Source organism: Martes martes, assembly GCF_963455335.1.
Source record: "Martes martes genome assembly, chromosome: 5".
NCBI lineage: Eukaryota > Metazoa > Chordata > Mammalia > Carnivora > Mustelidae > Martes > Martes martes.
The window spans coordinates 90567631-90590750 of record NC_137892.1 but is presented as its reverse complement, the minus strand read 5'-3'; the positions used below and the strand labels follow the sequence as shown (position 1 = coordinate 90590750).

Genomic DNA, 23120 nt, shown 5'->3' with positions numbered 1-23120 from the left:
CCTTCCCTCCTTGTTACCCAGGAGCTAGTCTAATGGCATTCACCATTCCACTCAGCCAGCATACCATTAAAAGCTTTTGTCCAGCCACTGTGCCCCCACCCCAGGTCTTGGCTCTGGGCCCTGGGCTCGGGGAGTGGTCTGGTTGTTTACCAGAAATTTGGACCTTCTTCAGAGAAAAGCACAGATGACCTATTAGTCTAATTCAAGCACTTAGCAAGGAATGACTGTACCATTCACACCCCCAGCCCCAGGCTAATGGAGCCAAAGCAAATGGAGAGGCTTTGCCAGCTCAGAGATCTTCCTGGGAGGGGAAGAAGGGGAAGGTCTACCCAGGGCCTCACTGAAGTTTGCAGGGATGCACGCTGGCCAAGCATTTCCTGGGGGCAGGGTGGGCTACGCGGGGGATACAAGAACATTTAAGGAGAGGCTTCCCTATTTCACCCACAACAACTACACACATCCCACCCCCCAGTCACCTCCTCACCACCTTAAAACTTGGTTGGGAGAAAAATGGGAAGACAGTCAAATATCCATCTGGTTAAATAAACCACATATGAAGGTGTTCCGCAGCTGATAAAAAAGGGTGATGCAGTTGGAGCTCCACTTAGGCATGCTGAAAGGTATCTGTGCCTTACACAAGGATACCCCATTAACATAAAATTATACATACCCACTGATTCTCATGTGCACAGATATGCAGAGAGCATTCGGCAGTTTGTGGGTGGGATTTTAAAGATTTTACTTCCTTCTTTATAATTGTCTGTATCGTCCAAATCTACAAAAACCACTTACTATAATTGCTACCTTTTTTCATTTCTTACTATGTGTCAGTCCCAATGCTTTCACATGGATTATCTCATTCCTTATGAACTGGGTTCTATGCTTTTTTGCATTACAGATGTAGATAATGAGGTCTAGAAAGGTTGAGCCTGAGGTCATATAGCTAGTAACTGACAAAGCCAAATGTTGGAGGACCAAATGAATTAATGCATGTAGTAGGGGCTCGATAAATGAGGGTTATTATTATAATTACCATACAGCACTCATCATACTACCTCCTTCTTCTAGTCTTGTTTACACCCCTGCTCTGGTATGTAAAAGACTTGAAAACAGGATCTGAATTATTACTTCAGAATCTCCTACATCCAGCACAGTGCCTGAGAGCCAGCCCTCATGAGATGCTTATGGAAAGAATGAGTGAATGAATTAATAGACAAACATCCACAGCTCTATAAATATATTTTCCCAACTACTTTTGTTTCCTTATCCCAATAGGATTGCAAATGAGATCAAGGGCCAGTCTCTCCCTTCCTCTGGCCCTCATAATGGTCTGGAGCAAACAAAAAACGTGCTCCATAAATGCTTTGGTAGGCTAAGGACACTCCCCTCTCAGCTGCTGTGGCAAATCCCAGACAGTATTCTAGAAATGGCTGGATCTGGGACAGATACAAAGTCAACAGCTTCCCATAAGCTGTTTGTTCTTCCAACTCCACGTCAAGTACACAGAGAGGTTGAGAGACTTGCCGGAAGTCACACAGCATCTGGTGGCAGGGTTGCTGTCTCACTTGGCCTCTACTCTTGTGTCCGCAACACCCTTAATTCTGTATAAATTCACAAGGTGAGAAAGTAGGAAAAGAGCAAGGTCTTTAAGTCAAATATTTAATCATGATGCAAGTGGCTGGGAGTACTTTGGGACAGGAGCAGGAAGAAAGCCAGACCCAAATGCTCTGGCTCCTGATGCTCAAATGCTCTGCAGGATCCCCGGGAAGGGAAGGCAGCAGGTTCTCATCTCCTGCTGACAAAGGGGTAGGTGTCTTGCCCCAGTCTTCCTCACCATGGGGAATGTCTTTCTAGGTTCCCATCAGAACATCCAGCCCTGCCTACCTGGAGAATGCAATAGAGAATGACTGATCGGCTAGAGCCTAGGTGATTCTGGTGGGCAGAAGGAAGGGATTAGGAGAGAGCTTTGTAGAGGTGGTCTCCACCAGAAGATAGGGCTAAACCATGGTCACCAAGTCCTAAGGAAGGGCAGCCTGAGTCAGAAGCAGAGGGATTGAGAACTCAGTCAGTTTCTACTATGGCCCCATCTGGAGTCAGCTGGATATGAGTGTGCAATCAGGGTCGCCATGTTGTTTACTGCACCTCCTTCCTGATGCTGTTCTTTCCTTAGCCCTTGCAGGCTGCAGGTCAGGCTGGGTGTGGTAGAGGGCAGAGGGGCCCAGAGGAAGTCCAGTTATCAGAGGCTCAGGAACAGAATCAAGGGAAGTGTACAGAAGAAAAGAGAGGGCACCCAGGGCTGTGGTCTCAGAGCAGGGTTTTTGTTCTGTAGAAGAAATGGAATGGAGTCAGCTCTACCCTCTTCCTCACCTTGGCCTCAGTCAAGGCCTTGCCCCCCTCCCCTGAGGTATCCATTAGAGGTCTATAGTATTCACGACCACAGTGAGGTCATGCCCTCTATCCCCTTCTCTGGGTTTCCCCCAGGTAGTCCAGTAAAGGTAAGAGGTGTGTAATAGAGGAGGCCCTACCTGGCGTTCCATCATGGGAAAGGTGGAGTCTTCCCAGTCCTGAGAGAAGAGCTGGCTGTGAAAACGCATCCTAGCTGCAATGGCCTCCACTGAGGAGAGGAGAGAAGGTAAAATGCAAGCAGGCAAATGACAGAGATTTCTCAGGCTCCCATGGAAGGGACCCTGGCATATAGCAGGGCAGGGGGGAGTGGGCTATTGTCTCATTCTGCTTGCTTATTCCTTGAACTAGAGAGTGTCCCTGGGGCCAAGACAGATAGAACAGGAAGCTTGGGGGGTCACTCAGGGAATGGGAGAAGGAAGAAGGCCCAGATTGGAGGGGATGTAAACCTATGCTGAGGAGGGGGCAGAAGATGTCTGCAGGAGATAGATGGAACCAGGGTGGACCACAGAGTTGACCCTTTTCCTCTCCCTGGATCCAGCTGACAGACCCATGGGGGCTGGAAGCAGATGAACACACTCACTGAGGCAGGGATTGTGGGAGAAGGACTCTTCCAGCTGCTCGCACTCATCCTGCAGGTTGCCACTGCCTCGGCAAGTGCAACTTAAGGCAACACTGGTGTTGACATTGCTGACAAAGTTGGGAGTCATGGCAGTCCCTGTGGGGTGAAGAGAGGATTGTCAGGGCCTCGGCCAACCCAGACTCAACCCCCACTTCTGACACCTGTCTCAGGACTGCTCCATCTGGGTTCAATCTCCAGAGCATTCTCACCCCCACGGCTGCCCACCCTGTGGGCTCCCTTCACATGGCCCCCAGCCTCACCAATCAGCCCCATGTATGCTCGCAGACATCTGGAATGTTCTGTTGCACAGGTCCCTAAGATGTCCAGAGGATGGCAGTGGGTTTGAAAATCCACCAGGCGAGATCTGGAAGAAGGGAAATTTTAAGAGTCTTCATCGAAGGTCTGGCCTGCAGCCTTCCCCCTGGCAACCCCTTTAGCAGACATACCCATCTTCATGCCAAAGCCTCCTGTTTTCAGGGCCTGGCCCAGGGCTTCCCCCTCAATGAAGCCTATTCCTGTCACAATTAAATGCACTATCACACCATTCCTCACAGCATACCACTTTGAATATGGGCTCCATAATACCTAGCTATGAGATTTTAGGCAGCTTCTTTAAACTTAGTTTTCTCAACTGTGAATAGAAATGGAAACAGGACTGGGGCGCCTGGGTGGCTTAGTTTGTTGAGCATCTGACTCTTAATTTTGGCTCAGGTCATGATCTCAGGGTCATGGGATCTATCCCTGCATCAGGCAGTCTGCTCTTCCCTCTCCCTTTGCTCCTCCCCCATTCTCTCCCTCTCTCTGTCTCAAATAAAAAGTAAAATCCTTAAAAAAAAAAAAAAAGAAAACAGTACTTCCTCATGGGTTTTTGTGAGGATGAAATAAGAGATTGCATATATAGCATTTAGCATAGTGGTTGGTACATACCAAGTGTTCATTAAATGTCAGATATTGGGGCGCCTGGGTGGCTCAGAGGGTTAAAGCCTCTGCCTTCCACTCAGGTCATGATCCCAGGGTCCTGGGATCGAGCCCCGCATGGAGCCCCGCATGGAGCCCCGCATGGAGCCCCGCATGGAGCCCCGCATGGAGCCCCGCATGGAGCCCCGCATGGAGCCCCACATGGAGCCCCGCATGGAGCCCTGCATTCCATTGGGCTCTCTGCTCAGCAGGGAGCCTTCTTCCCTTCCTCTCTCTGCCTGCCTCTCTGCCTACTTGTGATCTCCGTCTGTCAAATAAATAATAAATAAAATCTTTAAAAAATGTCAGATATTGTTATTATTCACATAGATCCTATGATAGGTAAAGCTGGTTATCTTCAGGGGATAGAATTATAAGTGTGTTTTTTTCTGTACCTACTTCTGTGGTTTTCTTTACATTTTGCCTGGTTTATTTCTACGTCACTCCCACCCAAATGCAAATTCCTTGAAGGCAGGGATGGCTTCTTAGTCATCTAGCCCCACACTTGCTACATAGTTAGCACAAGAGGCGGTGTAGCCGAACATTAGGCCAGACTTCACTCCAAACCTCATTAAGTAACCTGACTTACCACCTGGATGAACCTCAACAAGCTGTGTAAACTTTCTCTGCTCCGGTTGCTTCTTTGTCAAGTGAAGATGATAGAAAAAAACAATACCATCTATCTTACAGGGTTCTTGACGTTTATATGAGTTAATACATAGTAAGCACCTCAAACAGCCCCTAGCCCCTAGAGTAAGTCTTCAGTAAGTGATGGTGTAATGATGATTGAGAGCTTTTGTGTAATATTTTAGAGAAGAAGGAAGTGGGGCTCAGAGACATTAGGCTCAAGGTTACAGAGAAATAAGGGTTAGAACCAGGCTGCAAAACAAGGTTGGGGTTACTCTCGTTGTCAGCAAATGCTACTTAAGTGGATGATAACTTCAGTATGATGAGTGCTTTATCCTGAAGAGGCAGAGGAAAGCCAGATCAGAATTTCTGGAGAATATGTATCAAACATCTTACAAATCGTCATGTACTTTGATTTGGTACTGGCATTTGTAGCAACACATCCTAAGTAATAATTAGATTTGTGCACAAAAATGAACAAGGGTGATATTTATTGTAGCATTATTTATAGCAATAAAGAAATCAGCCTAAATATCCAGCAATAGAGGAAGGATTAAACAAAGTATGGGGCATCCATAAAATGGAATACAATGCAGGCATTTAAAAATCAAGTTGTCCAAGGATAGTAAAAGACAAAATAAGCACCACCATTTATTGAGCACTTACCCTGCATAAATTATGCAATTTAACTCTCACCAGAATCCCGTGAGATCTGTATTATTATCCCACTTTTTACAGAGGACTAAGGAACGCTAGGTTAAGTGATGGAGTTTTAGGTTCAAGTATTGGGCTCAAAGTCACACAGCCCCAGGTTTTAAATTCAGATCTGACTCCGGAGCCTGTGGTCACCACTATTCCATACTGCTTCCACAGAAAAATGCCTATGAGACATACACATAAATTTTTAAAAAAACCAAACCAAGGTACAAATATATTTCTAGAATATCGTTTTGTTTATCTGTATACAAAAAAGGCTGGAAGGAAACCCTCCCCAAAGGATGTAGATCATCTTCAGGTGATGGATTTTGAGGGCGCTTTTATATTTTTTATATTTTCTGAACTTTTTACACAAAGGTTTTTTTGTTTTGGTTTGGTTTTTTTCATTTGTTTGTTTTTTATTTTATTTTATTTTTGCTTTTTTGTTTTTCGTTTTTTGTTTTTGAGAAAAGGGTTTCAGGAAATACTGAAGGGAACTATGGGGTGAAGTCTTCCCACGGTCTCTGGGCAGCAAACCCAACCCCGCACAGAAAGGCAGCCAGCGAGCCAGGAGTGGTGTGCACGGTGCCCTCGCCCACCCTGCCCGCCCACACCTGGCACCAGCACCTGCACAGCGAGTCAGAGATGCAGACGCGCCGCAGCTCCATGCAGTTGGGGGCCCCGGACGGCAGCGCGCAGCTGGGAGCGATGGTGTTGCGCCTGCGTTGCCCGCAGCCCTGGTCGGCCGGTGCGCACGGGCACAGCAGCAGGCCCTGAGCGTGGGGCTCCGACGCCTTCTCAAAGAAGGCGCGGAGCTGCCGGAGGCAGGTGGGGCGTTGGCAGCGGGACCCAGAGCACGCCTCCCCATAGGCCTTGCGCAGCCGGTCACACTTGTCATTAAGAGTGCACAGCATGGCGAATTTGAGGCAGAGGTCTGAGTCTGGGGGGAGAAGGGCACCAAGTCACCAGCTGTCCGTGCAAACGTGCAGCCCAGTTTTGCTAGGAACCCCTGCAACCCTCCGATTTAACAAGGACAGTGCTGGGGATAGGAGGAAAGCGAGGACTATCCGGAATACCACTACTAATCCATGGCTTTCTCCCTACCCATAAACTATATCTGGTATTTGTGAGCTCTCCCCATCTTACTCCTCAGCTTGCCTACGTATAATAGTAATAATAATAACAATAATAATAATAATAATAAAATAAAAGGAACAGAAGCTATCTATCTATCTATCTATCACACTTATTTACCTAGAATTGAAGCGGCCAGAAAGCTCACCTGAAACTCCTTCCTCAGTCCCATGCAGTGAGTGAAGACATCTCCTGGTGGAAACCATTATCTAGAGACCCCATAACATTCTAAAGCACTTTCTGAACCACAGAAACAGATGCAACCAAATTCTATTTAGAATTGTTTTGTTTTGCATCTATTTTGCCCAGTTTTAATAACACCTGTCTGTCTTTCATGATTGATACATGCATAAAAGCTCCCCATAATTCTGAGTCTTGGGAAATTATGGTGCTATTACTATAACAGCAATTCTAGCAGTCAGAACAATGGGGTGACTGGAACAGGTTATTCCCAGATTCCTTGTAACTAAGAGTTTATGTATAAATCTCTATGCTTTTCTCTGAAAATTCTATTTCTGATATATAGGACTGAATGTACAACAAAGCTCACATCCTTCTCAAAAAGCAAGTGCATGTGTGTGTGCTCCTCCTTTCCAATTAACACAACGGCCCCACTTTCCTGAAAAACATGCATTTTAGTCCTTGCCAGACAGATGGCTCCTACCCAGAGTCACCCCTGAGGAGTCACATTCTCTCTCACCATTTTCCCTGCCCAACACCTCACCCATCCCATTAGAATGGTTTGAAAACAAGCAATTTCCTAGTCTTCAGGGACAAAAAGCTACTTTCCTGGCTGCCTAGAATAAGGGTAAATACTTCACTTCAGCATATTTTTTCTGGGCCTGCTGCCACTCCATCAAACCCTTTGTAGAGACCCATCTTTTGGAACCCGGGAGCCCTAATGGCCTCCTTCAAATGCCTCCCTAATACCTATTGCTCTTTGTTGACTCATAAGATCACAGCATGCCCCCATCCTGACAAAATGCTTCTTTAGTTATCTGGCAGACTAGAACTCTCCCCCAACTCACCCTCTGGTTTGTGTTCCCCACCAGCAACCCTTCCTCTAGGGTCCAGGCCCACCCCTCATGCCGAAGCCCCAGCTTGCTGTCCACACCTGGTTTGAGCATGTTCAGTTTGCTGAGATTCATTTTCCAGGGTTTTCTGGTCACTGTGTCTTCATAGGGGGAGACATCCAGTTCAAAGTCACCTAGAGACAAGGTGACAAGAATCCTGAGGCCTGGGCTCGGGGGTGGGAACAAGAGGGACTGGGGCTGCTGGGTCAGCCCTCAAAGCCCCGTGGAATAAAGGAAAAGCACAGTCTCTACCTAACTAGTTGCAAGCTGTTTAGAGGTGAGAAAAAAAGCAAGGCCATAAAGGTAGAGGCTGGGCTCAGTGAATTCACTGGGTTTATGATAATAATAAAGCTACTATTTGTTGAGTACACTGTGCACTGGGCACCACGGCATCAGTGAAAAAGAAGAAAAAAATTCAATTTCAGTCCTCTTAGCTGCCTTTGGGTAGAAAAGAAGAGGCTGAGAGAGGTTAAGTCACTGGCTCAGGTTCACAGAGGCTAAAAACTAGAGCTGGGACTTGAAACCTGGACTGATACCAGAGTCTCCACTCCTAACCACTACACATATGGCCTGTGCGTACATAAGCAGGCAAGGGGATTCTGTCTTGTTTTCTCTTACTGTTGAGGACAGAGCTATAGTAGACTCTGTTCTAGGCCTGACCATGTACCTATGGAGATGCATCGCACACCGAGGAAGTGGAAGTGAGGCCGGATCCCAAATTGAACCTGAATGAGAAAAGAAGAGAACTCTGGAAGAGACAATGATCTCAAAGGAAACATACCTTTCCCAGTCACTCTCAGGGTGCTGTGGGCTCCTTAAGGGGACATAATAGGCCTTATAAAGTCACTGCATAACTCATACACATGGTAGGTACTCAATAAACGTTGGCTAATTAATCTTGTTGGAAGACAGAGGTGAGAGAGTGCAAGGGGTCACCCAAATTGCCTTTGAGAACACATCTTTAGGAGGGAAGAAATATGGATGATGTCAAGCAAACTGGAAAGGATGGTCTGGATATTTGGGAAGACCTGAGAGCTTCCAGGGGAAACTTCAGGAAGGCAAAAGGATCCAGGGAGAAGTTTCTGGGGAAGGTTTTGGGTTTTTTGTTTGTTTGTTTGTTTTTTAAGATTTTATTTATTTATTTGACAGAAATAGAGAGATGAAAGATCAAGTAGGCAGATAGAGAGAGGGGGGAAGCAGGCTCCCTGCTGAGCAGAGAGCTGATGTGGGGCTCCATCCTAAGATCCTGAGATCCTGACCTGAGCCAAAGGCAGAGACTTAACCCACTGAGCCACCCTCTAGGGAAGTTCTGAAAGAGAACAAATTAGCATGAGTGGAAGACAAGGAATAAGTATGGTAAATTGGGGGCGCCTGGGTGGCTCAGTGGGTTAAAGCCTCTGCCTTCGGCTCAGGTCATGATCTCAGGGTCCTGGGATCGAGTCCTGCATCAGGCTCTCTGCTTGGCAGGGAGCCTGCTTCCTCCTCTCTCTCTGCCTGCCTCTCTGCCTACTTGTGATCTCTGTCAAATAAATAAATAAAATCTTTTAAAAATATGGTAAATTTATTACTGTTTCCAGTTATATGCCGGCTATCCACCCAGTGAGAGGACTGTACACCATGGCCCTCCCTCCCTCCTTGCCATGTGACTTTCAGGCTGTCTATAAGAGTATACCTCCACACCCTACTGTAAGGGTTACCCATGTGACTTGCTTTAGCCTGTGGATTGTGAGCTGAAGTGACATAAATCACATCTGAGCTGGCGTTTTAAGAACCATCACATTGTCCTGCTGCTGTTCTTTTCCCTCTACCAGTCTGGGTCCTAGACAGAAGAAGACAGGTAGAGAAAAGACAAAGCTAACTCAAGGAACCCCACAGCAAATGTACAACGTGAGCAAAAATGGAAATTTTGTTGTGGAAGGCCATATATGTGGGGATTGATTGGTTTTTATTACACCATAAACTAACAAATTCTTATTAAAAATGTAACTGGTGGGGCACCTGGGTGACTCAGTGGGTTAAGCCTCTGCCTTTGGCTCAGGTCATGATCCCGGGGTCCTGGGATGGAGCCCCACATTGGGCTCTCTGCTCAGCAGGGAGCCCGCTCCCCCCCCCCCTGCCTGCCTCTCTGCCTACTTGTGATCTCTGTCAAATAAATAAATAAAATCTTTAAAAAAAATGTAACTGGTATCTAGAAGTGAGTATGACAGTAACAACAAAAAACCTAAAATGTGTGGTTTGGGTGTTGGGACCGGGCAGTGAGTGGATGGTGAATAAGCTGTTCCAGGGGTATGAAATATGCAGTGGCAACACATTTGGTAAAACTGTTGCCTGCAATAACCTGGAAGAAAGATGTACTGAATGAGATTGTGCTTTAAGGAAAAGAAGCTGAGAATCAGAAGTTTCTAGTATGTCTTGATTGCTATTGCCTGTATTTTGCAGGGTACTACAAGAAAGATAAAAGATCAGAGAAGTGGCCAGTTTGCAAATAGATAGCAAAAAGAAAAACAATCCAGAAATTTGAGGATCTGTAGGATTAAGAGATGCAACTGCTTTTGCATACTTTTTATTCAAATAGTAAAAGATAAAACTGAGAGATGCTTTGAGTAATAAGGTCGATTACAACTCAGCCTTAGGGCAAAGACTAATTCAATGATACCGCTATCACGCTCTTTGTGGAGATCTCTCAATGATTAAGATGGTATCAATAAATCCTGCCAGTTAGACAAATATGTTTGGAGAAAAAAGACTAGGGTAGTGGCTCTCCCACAGAAGCCTGGTAAGAACAAAATGCTTCTAATTAGGTCTAGAAAGAGACACATCTTGAAAAGAATTATTGGAAAGGCTACTAGCACATGAGGTGACAGAAACCAAAGATATAGAAAGCAATTAAGTTTTGAGAGAGCTGTATTGCTAAAAGCCACCAGCCTGGATTCAAATAGATTCTACTGGAGCCTTAAAAGTCCCAGCATTCCTCAGGTAGCAAGCAAGCAAGCAGAAAATGGTGTTCACTCCTCAAGGAGTTGGGAGTCTCCACAATCCTTCACAGACATGGCCAAAAAAAATAATGGGAAAGGAAGGACCTGCCAGGGGTAGGGGGGCTGGGCCAAGAGCCCTGGAGAACAATAGATAAAGCAACTCTTCTAAGGAACAAAAGCAGATCCTTATTAAAGAGTAGTGCCCACTACCAAGAGAAGATGGCCCTTACAATGGTTATGCGGTGGGACATCAGAACCACTATGAAGCAATGGCTGCTGTGTGTGTCCCATTTCTCCCCTTCCTGAGAGTGTTTGCTATGGTTCTCCCATCCCTGCTCCACTGTTGTATTCAGAGTACATACTGGAGGCAGATGACCTGTCCTCTTTGTCCATAGGAAGCTAGATCAAGAGGAGTCATATCCAGACCTGACAGAAATTTTCCCAAGATCCTAGACTGGGAGCCTGATATACTGGTTTGGCTAGAACCCTTAGGGTATCTTCCTTAGAAAGTGGGTTGATACGTATCTGACTGGCTTAGTTGGAAAAGCATGCAACTCTCTTGATCGGGGGTCATGAGTTCGAGCCCCATGTTTGGTGTAGAGATTACTTAAGAATAAATCTGAAAGAAAGAAAAGAAAAGAAGGAAGGAGGTTAATACATTTTGCTTGTGGAAGAGAGAGAAATGAGTATTTTAAACAAATAGTGAATTATGGTAGATTGTATAGTACTTTGTATATTACTTTGCCCTCCCTGTAAGATTATACATCCTCACTTATTGCCATTTGATTTTCAGGGTCTCTTGTGGGAGTATACTTCCCCCTCACCAGGGAGGTCAGGCTTGGCTATGGGATCTGCTTTGTTCATGGAATGTGAGCATAAGTATTTCATGTAACGTCTAAGTAGAAGCTTTTAAAGACATCACACAGAATATGAGCGAGAACTAAACCTTTGTTTTACAAGTCACTGTTCTGATATTGCGGTGTAGTCCAGTAAAAGTGGACTAATACAGAAAGCTGTTTCTGGAAAGAGTCAGAGGAAGGTCCTCTCTCTTTGGCTATTCCAGTGTCTTCTCTCTTACTGCCTTCTGTCTGGTTAATGAGTATCCTTTCTGTTAAAGGCAGGACCAGGACACTGCCCAGCCCCACCCTCTCAGAACTTATGGATTATGTTTTATTTGGAATCTGTGAATGGGTTAAGACCATTTTCCTCCATGTCCTGTCCACACCCTTCTGCTCCATGAATTGCCCAGGTTGGGCCTCAGCCTGGTTCAGAGTTCGGCCAAGAGGCAGCTACATGTGACCAGGTAAGAAAGAGGGAAGAAGGGAGAAGAGAGGGCAGTGTTGTAGGTACCCAGAAGGATATTGCCAAGTCCTCCCTCTACTTCTTACTGATGTTAAATGCAGAGCTTCATTATCATCCCAGTCAGAGTCTACCCATCCGGCCTATATTCTGCAGGATTAAATGACAACCCATGAGAGCCATCTTCCTTAACTTAGTTCATTCTATGATGGGGACCTCACCAAGGCTGCGGGCAAGGTGAACGGTCCAGTAGATGTCCAGGCAGGCAACTTGGTTCTTCATGCGGCGGTGGCATGTGCAGCTCATCAGAGAGCTATTCCTCAGGTGCTGTGCTGCCTCCCTGCACTCCTCAGGGACCAAAAGCTCCTGTGCGGGTGATGAGGTGCTTACACTAGAGGTGCAGGAATTCAGGTGGTGGTAGGCAGCACTGCAAATAGGATCAACCTGGCACTTCCTCCTGGCCTGGATACAGTTGTTCACCAGCCGGCCCTCAGTAGGAAGGGGGTCTGTTGTGAAGGAAGAGAGACCAGGTGAGGCGCACGTGAGGTCAGAGTAGCTGACCGGGATTAACAAGTTGTAAGGTAGGGTAGGGAGGAGTCAAGACAAAACCTTGGGCAGGGGACGCCTGGGTGGCTCTGTTGGTTGAACATCTGCCTTAGGCTCAGTTCATGATCCCAGGGTCCTCAGATCAAGTCCCACATTGGGCTCCCTGCTGGGCAGGGAGCCTGCTTCTCCCTCTGCCTGCCACTCTCCCTGCTTGTGCTTTCACTCTCTTTCTTTCTCTCTGACAAATAAATGAATAAAATCTTAAAACACACACACACACACTCTCTCTCTCTCTCTCTCTCTCTCGGGCAGGAAAGTATTAGGGTGGCACAAAAGCCTTTAGGAAGAAATGGGGAGAAAAGTCCAGCAGAAGTCAAGAATCTGTAGCTGTCACAATTTGGACAGAACAGATTAGATCCAAAAAGAGGTGGTATGAAGAAAGGCTGCTCAGCCTCCTGGGAGAAGGAGGGGGACTACTATTAGAAGCTGAGCCTGGTGACCCTGCCAGGCACAGGGAAGAGGGCCCTTGGCAGAGCAATGCATGGGCAGGGTTAGTATCATAACCAGAGTTGACAAATGTGCTTGGGAGTGACAGTTAACAACTCTGAAGCTTCCATTAAAAGTCACTTAAAAATATCTTCCAGAGGGAATGGGTTAGTGTTGGAGTTGGGGAGCTTTTATCGATTCTGTCACTCAAGAACACTAAGGCTGGTTATAGTTCAGTCCTCATGGAAGACCCTATAACCTAGGACTTAGCATCCCTATCAAAGAGTACCAGAACGCCATTATGTCATCAGTTTTGCAAGGTAAAACTTCTAGGAGTCATTTTTAATTCTTCTCTTTCCTGTTCAATCAAACAAGTCCTACCAACTCCACAATATATCAGGAAACTGTCCACTTCTCTCCACATATGTCACCACCTCCTTAGCTCAAACTACCATCAATTCCTGTCCGAATTACTTCCAAGACTCTTTATTGGTCTCCCTGTCCATCTTCCAAATTTATTCTCCCATACCATTCAGCCATCTTTTGTTTTGTTTTGTTTTGTTTTGCAGCTTTGTCGAGATGTGATTGACATTGTGTAAGCTTTAGGTGTGCAATGTGATGATTTGATTCATGTACATATTGTGAAGTGATCAACCCAATAAGATTAGTTAATACATCCTTCACCTCATGTAACTACCATTTTGTTGTTTGTAGCCACCTTTTTGAATGACAATTTTTTAGGTTGGAAACCACTTTCAGTGAAATTCATGCAACATAAAATTAACGAGCTTAGAGGGCATAACTAAGTGACATTCAGTACATTCACAATATTGTACAGCTATCACATCTATCCAACTCCAATATATTCTCGTTATCCCAAAAGGAAACCCATACCCATGAAACAGTCACTCAACATTTCCCTCCCCTCTAGTGTCTGGCAACCACCAATCCTAACTTCTGTCTCTACAGATTTACCCATTTCTAGACATTTCATACAAATGGAATCATAAAATAGGTCATCTTTTGTATCTGGCTTCTTTTACCTAATATAATGCTTTTTGTGGTTCATCCACATGGTAGCATATACCAGAACTTCATTTTTTACAGATGAAGTAATATTTCATTGTATGGATAGCCCATGTTTTGTTTAGCTATACACCAGTTGATGGACATTTGGGTTGTTTCCATGCTTTGGTTGTTGTGAACAGGGTTTCTCTGAACATTCATGTAAAAGTATTTGCTCAAGGGACGCCTGGGTGGCTCGGTTGGTTGAGCCGCTGCCTTCGGCTCAGGTCACGATCCCGGGGTCCTGGGATCGAATCCTGCATCGGGCTCCTTGCTCAGCAGGGAGCCTGCTTCTCTCGCTGCCTCTGCCTGCCTCTCTGCCTGCTTGTGTGTACTCTCTCTCTCTCTCTCTCTCTGGAAAATAAATAAAATCTTTTTAAAAAAAAGTATTTGCTCAAATTCCTGTATAAAATTCTTTTAAGTATATATTTACCAGTGGAATTGCTGGGTCATACGGTAATTCTGTCTAACTTTTTGAGGAACCACCCAGTTGTTTTCCACAGTGGTTGCACCATTTGTCATTTATTTTATTTTATTTTATTTTATTTTATTTTATTTTATTTGACACAGAGAGAGAAAGCACACAAGCAGGGGGAGCAGCAGGGAGAGGGAGAAGCAGGCTCCCCACTGAGCAAGGAGCCCGATGTGGGGCTCGATCCCAGGACCCCGGGATCATGACCTGAGCCGAAGGCAGATGCCCAACTGACTGAGCCACCCAGGCGCCCCCCATTTGTCATTTCTATTAGCATTGTACAAACGTTCCAATTTCTCCACAAACTTGCCAACTCCTGTTATTTCCTGTTTTGTGTTTTCTTTTAACCAGCCATCCTTACAGGTGTGGGGTGGCATATTACTGTGGTTTTCATTTGGATTTCCCTAAAGACTTATGATGTTGAGCATATTTTGTGCATTTTGTCATCTGTATATCATGTTTGGTAATAATTTTTCATTGAAGTACAGCATACAGAAACATGCACTAATCAAAATGTTCAGTACAATGAATTTCAAATTGAATATACTGTGGAACCAGACCTCAGATAAAGAACCAGAACATTACCAGTACCCGAGATGCCCTCTGCCAGTCACCAACCCCTCTGAAGGAAACCAATTGAATGTCTTGATTTCTAACATTAGAGATTAGTTTTGTCTGTTTTTCCACCATTCAATATGTGCTTTTGGTGTCTTGGTTTCTTTTGCTCGATATTATGCTTATTTCACCCACACTTTTTTTTAAAGATTTTATTTATTTATTTACTTGAGGGGGAGAGAGCGACAGTGCACACACACAAGCAGGGGGAGTGGCAGGCAAAGGGAGAAGCAGGCTCCCCACTGTGCAAGGAGCCCTGATGTGGGACTCAATCCTAGGACCCTGGGATCATGACCTGAAGGCAGATGCTTAAATGATTGAGCCACACAGGTGTCCTCACACACACTATTAAGTATGGTTGTAACTACCTTATTTTTATTTTTCTTACTGTATATCATTCCATTGTGTGACTATAACATAATTCTAATGGCAATTGGCATTATATGGGATCATCTCTTAAATACTATAAATGAGATCATCTCATTTCTCTGCTTAAATTCTTCCAACAGTTGCCATGCACTTACCTCCTAGCCCTCTCTTCCTCTCCCACTTCCTTCCACCCACACCAGACTTCTTTCTATTGCCACTGAACCAGAGAAGCCTATGTCAAACTTAGAGTTAGCCCATCTTTCTGCTTGGAATGCTCTTCCCCCAATCTTCACGTGGCTGGCCCTTTCTGGTAATTCACTTTTCAGCCTAAATGTCACCACAGAAAGACCATCTCTAACAAACCAATGTAAAATAACCCCCAAGCTACTCTACCACATCATTACTCCAAAACTCTGCATAGCTCTTTCATCACTTGATCTTTTTGAGTTTTTATTGATTATCTCTGTCTCGACTTCCACATGTATCTTATCACTACTCTGTTGCCAGTGCCTAGTACAGTGCTTGTTTTTTTAGGAGTTCCTACTATTTAAGAGATAACCAAATAACAGAGTAATTCTGAGCCACCTCTGTAACTTCTCTGAACCCCTTCCCTCTAGTTAGAATCAAAGTGCCAGGGCGCCTGGGTGACTCAGTTGGTTAAGCATTTGCCTTTGGCTTATGGGTCCTGGGATTGAGCCGTATCGGGCTCCCTGCTGGGTCGGAGGAGCCTGCTTCTCCCTCTCCTCTCCCTCTGACCCTCCCCATTGCTTGTGTCTCCACCCAAATGAATAAATAAAATACTAAAGAAAAAAAAACACAACAAAGTACTGAAATTAGGAGGAGCCTGAGTTTAGTTAGTTCAACCTTCTTTTACAATCAAATAATAATCAAGTAGATTACTTATTAAAATGCAGATTTCTGGGGCACCTGGGTGGCTCAGTGGGTTAAAGCCTCTGCCTTCGGCTCAGGTCATGATTCCAGGGTCCTGGGATGGAGCCCCGCATCGGGCTCTCTGCTCCGTGGACAGCCTGCTTTCTCCTCTCTCTCTGCCTGCCTCTCTGCCTGCTTGTGATCTCTGTCTGTCAAATAAATAAATAAAAAATCTTTTAAAAAAATGCAGATTTCTGGGGTGCCTGGTTGGCTCAGTTGGTTAAGCAACTGCCTTCAGCTCAGGTCATGATCCCAGAGCAGGATCAAGTTCTGCGTCAGACACCAGTCCTGCATCAGGCTCCCAGCTCCACAGGGAGTCTGCTTCTCCCCCTGACCTTCTCTCCTCTCATGCTCTCTCTCACTGTCTCTCTCTCTAAATAAGAAAATAAATAAAATCTTTTTTAAAAATGCAGATTTCTGACCTCATCCCAGAACTACTGAATCAGAGTCTCTGGTGATAATGCCTAGGAATCTGAGTTTTACCAAGTTCACTGGAAAATAGGACGCACCCTAAGAACTGGTCATACCCAATGCACAAACAAAAGCAGTATCAGTAGTATTGATCACACCTTTTGCTTCAGAATCTAATAAGCTTCAGCATGGCATTGTCACTCTTTATTTAAATTTTTGATATTTTGCTCACCATGGATTTTGGGGGGAGCGTTGATTTTGATTCTTAGTGTAAGTGTTGCTGAAGCAAGCACTGATTTTGATTTTTTAAAACTTTTTAAAAAGATTTTATTTATTTATTTGAGAGAGAGAGCAAGAATGAGAGAAAGAGCATGAGAGGGGAGAAGCAGGCTACCCGCCAAGCAGGGAGCCTGATCCAGGACTCGATCCTGGGACTCCAGGATCATGACCTGAGCTGAAGGCAGTTGTTTAAAATTTTTAAAATTTAGGGACGCGGGGCACCTGGGTGGCTCAGTGGGTTAAGGCCTCTGCCTTCGGCTCAGGTCATGATCCCAGGGTCCTGGGATCGAGCCCCGCATCGGCCTCTCTGCTTAGCAGGGAGCCTGCTTCCTCCTCTCTCTCTGCCTGTCTCTCTGCCTACTTGTGATCTCTGTCTGTCAAATAAATAAATTAAAAAAAAAAATTTAGGGACGCCTGGGTGGCTCAGTTGGTTAAGCAGCTGCCTTTGGCTCAGGTCATGATCCCAGCGTCCTGGGATGGAGTCCCACATCGGGCTCCTTGCTCGGCAGGGAGCCTGCTTCTCCCTCTGCCTCCATCTGCCAGTGCTCGTTCATGCGCTCTCTCTCTGACAAATAAATTTAAAAAAAAAAAATCTTTAAAATTTTTAAAATTTAAAAAATTTTGATTTTTTAAAAATACTACACTGAAGGGCACCTGGCTGGCTCAGTTGGTGGAGCCCCATGTTGGACCCAGAGATTACTTTAAAAAAAAAAAAACTGAAATATATTTAAAAAAATACTGCATTAGAGGTGCCTAGGTGGCTCAGTGGGTTAAAGCCTCTGCCTACGGCTCAGGTCATGATCTCAGGGTCCTGGAATCAAGCCCCGCGTAGGGCTTTCTGCTCTTTCTGCTCAGCAGGGAGCCTGATTCCCTTGCTCTCTCTCTGCTTGCCTCTCTGCCTACTTGTGATCTCTGTCTGTCAAATGAATAAAATCTTTAAAAATAAATAAATAAATAAATAAATAATACTGCATTAAAATATTTTTTATCTTGACTACTGTTTCTTGGCACCCCCCCTTCACTCATTCACCTTAGTTCCAGTTCTGCCTTCTCTTTCTTTCTTTCTTTCTTAAGATTTTGTTCATTTATTTGACAGAGATCACAAGTAGGCAGAGGCAGGCAGAGAGAGAGGGGGAACAGGCTCCTCACTCAGCAGAGAGCCTGATGTGGGGCTCGATCCCAGGACCCCAGGATCATGACCTGAGCCGAGGCAGAGGCTTTAACCCACTGAGCCACCCAGGCGCCCTGTGCCTTCACTTTCTGAACTTTAGTTGCCCAAATGTAAGGTAAGGAGTTTGGATTAAACCAGTGTTTCTCAAAGGAGGGAAGAGATGTGTTAGGCCCCTTTAAAGGGTATATCAGAATTTACAAAGGTAATGCGTGGTTCAAAAAAGCATATTTGATCATTATGTATGTGGAAGATGAAAAAAGCTTTTAAATTTCAAAAAAAATTTAGGGAAGGCATAAAATATTTATCTTTACCAAAAGGGAAACAGGGATTTAAGCAGTTTGAGAAATACTAAATGTTTAAGAGGTTACTTCTGGTAGGTACCCAGTAAGTGCCTAATGAAAGAGATATAACAAGTCTAAGTCTCATTGCTAAAACTGGACTAAATATTGAGTCACAACAATTGTCAGAAGTAAATCCTTCCTATTTCATAGCTGATGGTTCACTGAGTCTGAACAGAGGTGGATTTAGGAGCAATCGCAGCTCAACAAAAGAAAGTAGGGGCAATGTTAAATTTCATCATAACAAGGGGGAACTTGCTACATTTAACTGATTAATTAGAAAGGTGTTTAAAATTTACCCTGATCTTGATGTGCATCTATACCGTTACGGTTAGTGAAATTTTCTGGGAAGTCAAATCAGACTGGTGATACCTTGCTGCCCTGATTTACTGATGGAGTCAATCTGGACAAACCAGCGCTTTCCCTCTTTTCTTCCACACCTTTCTTGCAGTCAAGATTGTATTCCTCCAGTACTACTTTACTGACCTAGCTGATGGGCCCATGTGTGATCACTGCCTCAGGATTTCCCCCACTCGGGCTCTATGCAAGAGTCCCACAATAAGATTCCATGCATGCATCCCACTCCCAAAGGTCATGGGCATGTTCCCTGGGATCATGGATCCCAGGCTACCATTGTCCGGGGAATGGCAGAACCAGACCTTGAACTATATATTCCACAAAATACCTATTGTGTATCTATAATAGGGCAAGGCACTGTCCTGAGCCATCTTCCCCTGTAGCAAGTCTTCTGCTCCAAGTGAAACAATAAAAATATGTCCTGAAAGAGTGGGAGGTGGAAGTAGGTTGGTGACAAGAAATATTCCCAAATAATGTTAGCAAGTTCTAGCAGCAGTTTATAACCCTAATTTGTGAGAAGTCAGTTCAAACAAAAACTTCTCCTTCTTCATCTGTACCTAGAGTCCACTTCCCCAGTCCTTACAGGGAGTGGAAGACTTGAAGCCAGTGAGGAGCAAATGGCAGTCCTGCTTCTGATTCTTCCCGCCTTCTAGAGATGCTGTCCTGGAAGTGGCCTGGCTGCAACTGTTCTATGTCTGTGCAGATGCACCTCAAAAGAGGGACGAGGCGAGACTGGGTGGTGGGGGGATGGGGAAACGGGAGGTGCTTGGGTGTCCCGGCCATGGCTGGCATTCAATCTATAATAGTTCAAAAACTGTATTATGCATGCAAGGCACCCCCTTCCTAGCACCCTGGGCTTCCTTCCTCCGACAGATGGACACCTGTGACCGGCGCCCCGCCTATGCTCCCCTCTCCTCCCCCTAACGCCCCGGCCGGAACCGGCCGGTGGACGCACAGACGACACTCACCGGCTCGGAGCCGCAGAGATACCAGCAGCAGGAGCAGGAGCGCGGGCGGCAGTGTTCGCGGGTTTGGAGGACGCGCCATGGCTCGGTCCTCACGCCAGCCGTCCGCGTCCGAGACGCTGTGCCAACGCCGGGCGCCACGCTCTCCTCGCTCCTCACCCAGAGGTTCTGCGATCCGGGCTCCTCCAACGCCGCCTCCCGCCCTTTCTCCCGCGCAGCGCCGACACTCTCCCACCAGGGTCCTGGGCGCGGCCCTCCAACTCCGAAGCTCGGACGCACCACAACGCCGCTTCTACTCTAGGCAGAGGGCCGCGGGGGTGGGGGCGAGCGAGGTCAGGTGCCCCGGCGTCCGCGTGCAAGAGGGTGCTCTACCCGAACCTGCCCACCTGCGCGCCACTGCCCACTTCCCTTAGAGAATTCCGCCCAAGACAATTGTGGCAGCTGCCTCTGGAGAATCCCCATCTCGTGGGCCCAAGTATTTATCAAGAAAAGCACCATTTCTCACTTGCTGAACCCCCACCCCCTCCAGGAACAAGTGAAATCTTGTAGCAAAAGCTGAGCAAGTCAGCACAAGGGCAGTTTCACTTCTAGTATTTATTTTTCCTCTTAGAATTTGCACATCCATGCCTCCATTTCCCGTTGAAGAACTTCAAGGGTAAGCTTGGGCTGTTACCATTAACCCCATGATTCTGCAAATGGGTCCCAGACAGGAGAAATGGCTGTGCTGAGGACAGTCCTGTGGCCAGATCCCAGGACTTAACGCCAGACTAGCTTCCTCCAAAATTCAGTGTCATGAGGGAGGGTGGAAGGATTGAACTCTGTTCAGGTTAGAGAATTACCTGGAGGAACGACAGGATCGCTGAGGAAGGTGGCTAGAAAGATCACTTTAGGAGCCTCCTCATCTTCAGGTATGTTTCAGAAAGCAACCTACTCTACTAAGATTAAACAGTGAGGTAGAAACACAGCTTTGCCCAGAACCCAGGATTTCTACCCACAAGGGTAAGGGTATTTGTTGGGGGGTAGGGTTGATTCCCAAGAGCTCCCAGGGTAAAAACAGAGACACAATGACTTGGAAGAATAACTAAGTGCTTAGGAAGAGAGAGGATGATGAAAGGAAGTGGAGGGTTTCACCCCCAACCCCTGCAGCCCAAGCCCTCTCCTTACTTGTGCAGAGGGCTGGCAGAAGGCCAGGAGGAGGGTATTGAGAAGTGCAATATAAACCTCTGAGATTTATTGGCTGCTGCTTCTGAATATGGCCAGCCTGCTGTGTCCTCTGGGGGGCATTTGCCGATGTAATCAGCCCAGAAAGAGAGTCATTCCAGCCAGGGGTGTAAATCACCCTTCACAAAGCTGGGAGAGAGACATGTGGCCCTAGATAAGGAAGGAGACATGTGGCCTCTTGTGCCCTTTCCTCCCTTCTCCTGCCCAGGGGGTGCTAGTTCCTGAGCTGTAATGCACTTTAAATGGAGTTTGGTCTTCGTTTTAATCTCTATCTGCCCTTCCAGTCTTCCAGGAGAGCTGTGAAAGTGAACATCTGGCTCCTCAGCTTTTGTACAGGGCCTGATTTCCCCCAGCTCCATACTACCTCCTTATGTTAAGTCAGAAAGCTGTAGCTGGGCACTGATAGCCCCCACTGTCCACTCCACTCTGGCAATAGTTTCAAAATGGGATTTAAAAGCAAAGGGTAAGTTGGGGCACCAGGTGGCTCAGTCAGTCAAGAGTCTGCCTTCAAAAAAAAAAGAGTCTGCCTTCAGCTCAGGTCAATCCCAAAGTCCTGGGATCGAGCCCCAGCATGAAGTCCACATCTCCCTCTCCCTCTGCCATTCCCCCTGCTTCTGCTCTCTCTCTCAAATAAATGAATAAAATTAAAAAAAAAAAAAAAGAGGCAGGGGCACCTGGGTGGCTCAGTGGGTTAAGCCTCTGTCTTCAGCTCAGGTCATCATCTCAGGGTCCTGGGATCAAGCCCCACATTGGCCTCTCTGCTCAGCAGGTAGCCTGCTTCCCACCCCCACTTGCCTGCCTCTCTGCCTACTTGTGATCTGTCAAATAAGTAAATAAAATCTTAAAAAAAAAAAAAAAGCAAAGGGAAACAATTTCAAGATTTTATTTATTTATTTGAGAGAGAGAGAGAGAGAGAACATGCATAGCCAGGGGAGAGAAACTCAAGCAGACTCAGTGAGCACAGAGCCCGACTCGGGACTTGATCTCACAATACTGAGATCAGCCCTGAGCCAAAACCAAGAGTCAGGTGCCTAACCAATTGTGCCACCCAGGGGCCCCAAATGGTAACCATTTCAGATGGGATGCCAGGAAAGAGCTGAAAGACCTATGAATCAACAGAGGTTGGGATGGGAGGAGTTAAGAGGTGTCACCTCTGCTCTAACCCTCAGCTTCAGCAAACAAGCCCAATCAAGTTTGGTTGGCAGGATAGGGTGGGAAAAGGCATGTGCTCAGGATGCATACTCTGAGTGTCCATTCAGTGCCATCCCCATGGAATGGACCAGGAAGGCAGGAACAAACTCAAACTGCTAGGCTGACAGCAATGGCCAATTCCACCTGTAACAGGCCAGCCTTTTGTGAGAATGAGATGCTGGACCATCTTTCTGTCTGGGCACTGGAGTGGAGAGCCTGACATCGCTGGGCCTTGGATAATGATTGGAAACCAAAGGCAGGGGAGGGATGAGGAAGCCTCTGTAAATAATTATGACTCCAGGAGTTATATGGACAGCTCTTCCAGCACACCCTCTCCCCACTAACCACGTCCCCTGTGACTGCCAACACCTGCTAGATAAGCAGCATTGCCTTTGGGAACCTTATGGATAATGACAAATGAGCCTGTCCTTTCTATAAAGATGATGCTACTCAGCTTTCATTCAATTCAGTAATGTCTTTTGAGACTGATTATGTGTTCAACTTTGAACCAGGTGCAAAAATGATTAAGAGACAAACCCTGCCCTGGGAGGCTTTGCAATCCACTTCTTGGGCTCAACAGTCTAAAAACCTTGTATCTTACTCCATTTTCATTTGTAATCATGGTTTTCTGCCTTCTATCAAGCCCTCTCTCACTGGAAGCTTTAATTCCTGCTGCTACCCTCACCTAGGGTGTTAGCAGTGTGGTGAATAGTTAAGAACACAAGCTTTATAGACTGCCTGAATTCAACTGCCATTTTCAACAAAGTCTGGATGACCTTGGGCACAGCACTTAATTTTTCCTTGCTTCAGTTTTTGCATGAGTAAAATTAATAATAGTATCTACTTCATGTAACAGTTATCAGGATTACATAAGTATATAATAAAGAGTTTCCCATAGTGCCTGGCACAGAGCATGCA

General features: G+C 45.9%; 1 protein-coding gene across 2 annotated transcripts; it reads right to left on the bottom strand.

Moving 5' to 3' along the window:
• Positions 1-1222: 1222 nt before the first annotated feature.
• Positions 1223-20297, bottom strand: GFRA3 (GDNF family receptor alpha 3). Of its 2 annotated transcripts, none has more exons than XM_080803280.1 (8): positions 19794-20297; positions 12008-12292; positions 7554-7646; positions 5933-6245; positions 3286-3389; positions 2987-3121; positions 2526-2614; positions 1223-2323 (listed from the first exon to the last, which is right to left on the bottom strand). In XM_080803280.1, exons 1-8 carry the CDS (start codon positions 19870-19872, stop codon positions 2237-2239), a joined length of 1185 nt encoding a protein of 394 aa, XP_080659406.1. In that variant the 5' UTR covers positions 19873-20297; the 3' UTR covers positions 1223-2236. The 2 variants fall into 2 exon arrangements, with proteins under 2 accessions (XP_080659406.1, XP_080659407.1); XM_080803281.1 differs by having other exon boundaries at positions 1223-1601; positions 19794-20093.
• Between the last annotated feature and the right edge of the window lie 2823 nt (positions 20298-23120).